Genomic DNA, 5,090 nt, shown 5'->3' with positions numbered 1-5,090 from the left:
CAGTTCCCTGAGCTTAAGAAATGCTGAGTAAGTTCGGCCCTTTTGATTTTCTGACTCCATCTCCTTGCACATTTCATTGTAATATTTTACTTTGTCATCCCGAATCCCAGAGGTATATGGTTCAAATCCACCAGATGCTTTGCTGGAGTTGGGGCAATCTCCTCTTGTACCAGTCAGATCTGATTCGACAGTATACACACACACACACACACACACACACGAAAAAAGGATTATTAATTTTTCAGTTTTATACCAATTCTTTCACACTATTTAGATGTATTTCTAGTTGTTTTTATATTCTGAGAAATCAGAATCAACCCCTAGCTGACCCTCCAGGGGATATTCATAAGCTATAAATCACATTGGAGGAGACTGCTCATCTTTGTCCTACAGAGGAGCTTTTGAATTTGAACTCTGTGCCTTTCAGTCGGCAGCCTAACTCCTTACCACTAGGCTACCAGAGCTCTGGTAATATAGGTTATGGTTATAACAATGTTGAGATAATGTCAGAAAGTGTTATATACTTGACTTAGTAAAGCAAAGAAACTAAAAATACTTGTAGCTGTTCAGTCAGAACCAACACTTAGCTAAGCCTCCATGGGGGTTTTAGGAAACTTTATGTAAGTTACACAGCAGATTGTCCTTCTTTCTCTCTCAGAGGCTTTGGTGGATTTGAACTGCCGGAGAGTTGCTACTGAAGCCCAACTCCCTAGAGACTAAGCCACTAGAGCAAAGTACCAATTTTGTCCTATTCTTAATAATACTCATTTATACCTTATTAGCAAAAGTTCAGGAAGAGATTGACCGTGTGATTGGAAGACAGAGAAGCCCTAGCATGCAGGACAGAGGTAATATGCCCTACATGGATGCCGTGGTGCACGAAATCCAGAGAGTCATTGACCTCATCCCTACCAACCTGCCCCATTCAGTGACTCGTGATGTCAAATTCCGAAACTACTTGATCCCCAAGGTAAGATGTTTCTTCTATGCTGAACTTCAGGGAGCTTTGGTGGCCTAGTGGAAGAAGCTGTGCTGTGATCTCAAAGACACACAGTTCAAATTCCATGGGAGAAGGATGGGCAATCTCCTCTCAAGAGCTTAACTGCCTCTGAAAAGCCTGCTGGAGGGTCAGCTATGAGTTGGTTCCAACTCAACGGTACATTACAACAACCCTGAACGTCAGTGCTCTGGAGTTCCAGATTCACAGAATGATGCAGTCCACCATCAGCATAAGATGAAAGAAATTAAGAAGGTCCAAGTATGCAGTTTGATGTATTTGTATGCTGTCCAGTTTGGGTATTGGTAAAGGAAAGGGTCAGTAAAATGCTCAACAAGATGGTCTGACATAGTAATTGCAATAATGGGCTTAAGAACAGCAAAATCATGAGGACCGCCCAGGATCTGTCAGGGTTTCATTCTCTTGTACCCAGGATTGCCATGACTGGAATTAACTCAACTTCACCTAACCACAACAATGACAAAAATTTATAATGAATCTTGACATCTAGCAGTGTTAATTCTTCCAAATTTGGGGGATTCTGGTAGGTTGGCTTATATAATATTGGATGTTTCATATTTCCAAATAAATTCTAGTGGCGCTCGGGAGGCCTAGTGGCAAGAAGCTGCACTGCAATCCCAAATAAATTCTAGTATCATACTAAAGAAAACAAGTAGCGGAAATGAAAACTACCAAATGTACCAATGTATATGTGGGAACTGAGAAAATGACATTCATGCTCAAGCTAAAATGTTGTTATGTGCCATTGAGTCGTTGTGACTCATAGTGATCCTATGTACAATAGCCCTGAAACCTGCTCTATCCTGTGCCAAATTTACTCTCTCTGACACAACTACCTCATTACCCCAGTCACTGCATCAATCCATCTCATCGATGGTCTCCCTCTCTTTCTCCATCCCTCCATCCTTCCAAGCATGATGTCCCTCTCCAGGGACCAGTCCTTCCATACAACAAGCCCAAAGTATGTCAGACAAAGCCTCAGAATCCTTGCCTCCAAGGGGCAGCCTGTTTGTTCTCCTAGCAGTTCATGGTATATTCAACACTCATCTCCAGCACCACAGCTCAAAGGAATCAATTTTCTATCATCCCTAGTCATTGTCCAGCTCTCTGACGCATAGCAAGCAATCATAAAGACTATGATCTGGATCAGGCGCTCCTTCGTCTCCAGACTGACATGGTTGCTCTTCAGTTCTCTGAAGAGGTCCCTGATGGCAAACTTTCCCAATGCAATTCTTTTCTTGATTTCCTGGCTGCTGGTACTAAGAGTGTTGATTGTGGAACCAAGCAAACTAAAGCTGTTAACAATTTCAGTCTCTTCACCAGCTATCATGATGCTGCCAATGGGCCCAGTGGTGAGAATTTTTGTTTCCTTGATGTTGAGCTTCAATCCATATTGAAGGCTGCAGTCCTTGATCTTCTGCAGCAAGCACTTCAGGTCCTCCTCAGTTTCAGCAAGCTAAAATACACAGTCATGAATCACCTGAGAAGCCACCATGTTTTCAATGTGGGCTTACCACTTTGGCTCAGTGCCAGCCTTGCCAAGTGCTGAATGAAGAAATCACAGAGCAATTTTGCAAAAAACAGGGATAGGATTGAGTTTCCCCGCCATTTCTCCTCTTCTGAAATCTCTGTCAAAACATTCATTTATTATCCATTGCTGGGAAGTTAGAATTTACTAATCCTCCTTGGAGATTTTGAGTCCATAAATTACACAGCCAAAGATTGTCCAAATTTTTCCATAAGAGCTGCTAGTGAATTATAACCACTAGAAAGCAGCAAGCTCCGGGTTAGCAACTGCAGCTCCTGACAGATTAAATGATCATATGAAATAAGAAAAAGAAATACATACATACATGAAGAAAAATAATCTTAACAAAAACAGTTAACACTGCATTGAAACAGATGAGGGAGAGAACTGTTTAAAAGGGATATATGATTAGGTATTATTGTCATGACAGGAGTCCAGAGCAAAGGATGCGTAGTGGAGTTGGGGGAAGAGAAAAAAAGAGAAGAGTGAACTGGGGAGGAGAGTGGGGAGCAGGCAGAAATGTGCAACAATGAAAGTTTCTGTAAACTTTAATGAAAATTAATAATAAAAAAGAAAATTCACTTAAAAAAAAAAGACCATTAAAGTCTTTAACAATTATTTGAGGAAGGAAAAAAGGGCACAAACCTAGAGTTGCTTGGAAATTTTTTTTTGTTATGTTTATTCCAGGGTACAAACATACTAATATCACTGACTTCTGTCCATAACAATGACAAAGAATTCCCCAACCCGGAGGCTTTTGACCCTGGTCACTTTCTGGATGAGAGTGGCAATTTTAAGAAGAGTGACTACTTCATGGCTTTCTCAGCAGGTAACTGATGTGTACAACCATCTGTAATTAGGGAACAGGATACCTGTATGATACCAGTTGACACTTGAACAGTGTAACTCCAGGACTAGGACAATTGTCCCTTGTACATGATCACAAGAACCACTTCCAGTGCTCAGGCACCTTCCCACCCGTGATGCATCCTCATTGTTGGGCCAGAGCATACATCCTTGTTGTTGTTGTTGTTGTTATGTGCCATCAAGTCACTTGCGACTCATAGTGACCCTATGTACAGCAGCCCTAAATGCCATTCTATCCTGTGCCAACCTAGCCATCTCAAACGCACTCATTCCCACCACTCCAGTCACAGAATCGATCCATCTCATCGATGGTCTTCCTCTCCTGCACCGCTCCTCCACTCTGCCAAACATGATGTTCCTCTCCAAGGACCAGTCCCTCCTTGCAACATGCCCAAATTATGTCAGACGAAGCTTCAGAATCCTTGATGTCAAGGAGCATTCCAGCTTTACCTTCTCTAGGACAAACCTGTTTGTTCTCCTAGCAGTCCATGGTATATTCAACACTCTTCTCCAGCACCACAGCTCAAAGGCATCAATTCTCTTTTTATGAACCCTATTCACTGTCCAACTCTCTGATGCATAGGATGGATGTAATTGCGAAGACTATAGCTCAGATCAGGCGCATCTTAGTATAAGTCCTTAGGCTCGACCATTCCAAAGGGGAAAAGGTAGGGAATGAGTTGAATTGTCTCCAGATACTTTACTGAGCTACTCAATGAAAAAGTTCTTCCTAAAAGGTAACATTTACTTAGATATTCTTCAATTCTTTTGAGAACTTTATCTAATACTAAACTTTACTAAGTACCTTCCATGTGGTACTTAAGTACATGTGGAAAATAGGGATGGCTAGAGCTGAGGATAAAGAGTAGAATACAGAAGAATTTCATACTGTGAACAGAATATGAAGGTCTACATTAGATAATTTGTGCCTTAACCTATAGGACAGGTATGAGGATCCATTTGAAATTCTAAAGGGTAAGAATGAGATGTTCAGACTTACACATTTCACAGTGCATAAGGGGGCAAAAATCCTTGGCCGAATTTTGCGCTGGGGTAAAAAGAGAAACAGAGAGTAATCACATCCATTCTTCTGTCATCTTTCTGTTCATTCATCCATCCATCTATTCAGTCATTCATCCAATGATCATTGTGTATAGTCTGTTTGCCAATTCAGTAATATAGTGTTCAAGAAGGATCTAACTTCTATGCCTGTTATTTCTAGGAAAACGGAGTTGTATGGGAGAAGGTCTGGCCCGCATGGAGCTATTTATATTCCTGACCACCATTTTACAGAAATTTACCTTGAAGCCTCTGGTTGAACCAAAGGACATCAACACCACCCCAGCTAACAATGGATTTGCATCTGTGCCACACTCCTTCCAGCTCCGCTTCATTCCTATCTGAAGATCCTCAGATTTCTGATTCCTGCTGTGCTGTCATTTGCAAAACATCTCCACTGGGGAATCAAGTCCCCAGATTAACAAACCACTGGCAAACTAACAGAAGAGGAAAAAAAGAGAAGACTGCAAATAACATGAATCTGAAATTAAAGGAATAAAGCCTCAATAAAGCCAAATGAAATTAAAAGAACAGAAAACTATGAGGATCTGTATTCTATTGACAAAATAGGAGAAATGGATCCTTTTCTAGAAACACACAAGCTGGTTTTACTAACAA

At 41.1% G+C, this 5,090-nt stretch overlaps 1 protein-coding gene across 2 annotated transcripts in view; it reads left to right on the top strand.

Moving 5' to 3' along the window:
• LOC102866378 (cytochrome P450 2C18-like) overlaps positions 1-4,817 on the top strand; it is a 30,146-nt gene extending 25,329 nt beyond the window's left edge. For both annotated transcript variants that reach the window (XM_006880367.1, XM_006880366.1), the window contains 3 exons: positions 783-970; positions 3,234-3,375; positions 4,636-4,817. In XM_006880367.1, coding sequence (XP_006880429.1) covers positions 783-970; positions 3,234-3,375; positions 4,636-4,817 — 512 coding nt within the window. The remainder of the gene's footprint in view (positions 1-782; positions 971-3,233; positions 3,376-4,635) is intronic.
• Positions 4,818-5,090: the final 273 nt, after the last annotated feature.

The sequence above is a fragment of the Elephantulus edwardii genome, unplaced genomic scaffold (genome assembly GCF_000299155.1).
Source record: "Elephantulus edwardii isolate Elephantulus edwardi_28Jun2011 unplaced genomic scaffold, EleEdw1.0 scaffold00007, whole genome shotgun sequence".
Classification (NCBI taxonomy): domain Eukaryota; kingdom Metazoa; phylum Chordata; class Mammalia; order Macroscelidea; family Macroscelididae; genus Elephantulus; species Elephantulus edwardii.
The sequence above is the reverse complement of the archived record's forward strand: the minus strand, read 5'-3'. Positions and strand labels throughout refer to the sequence as shown.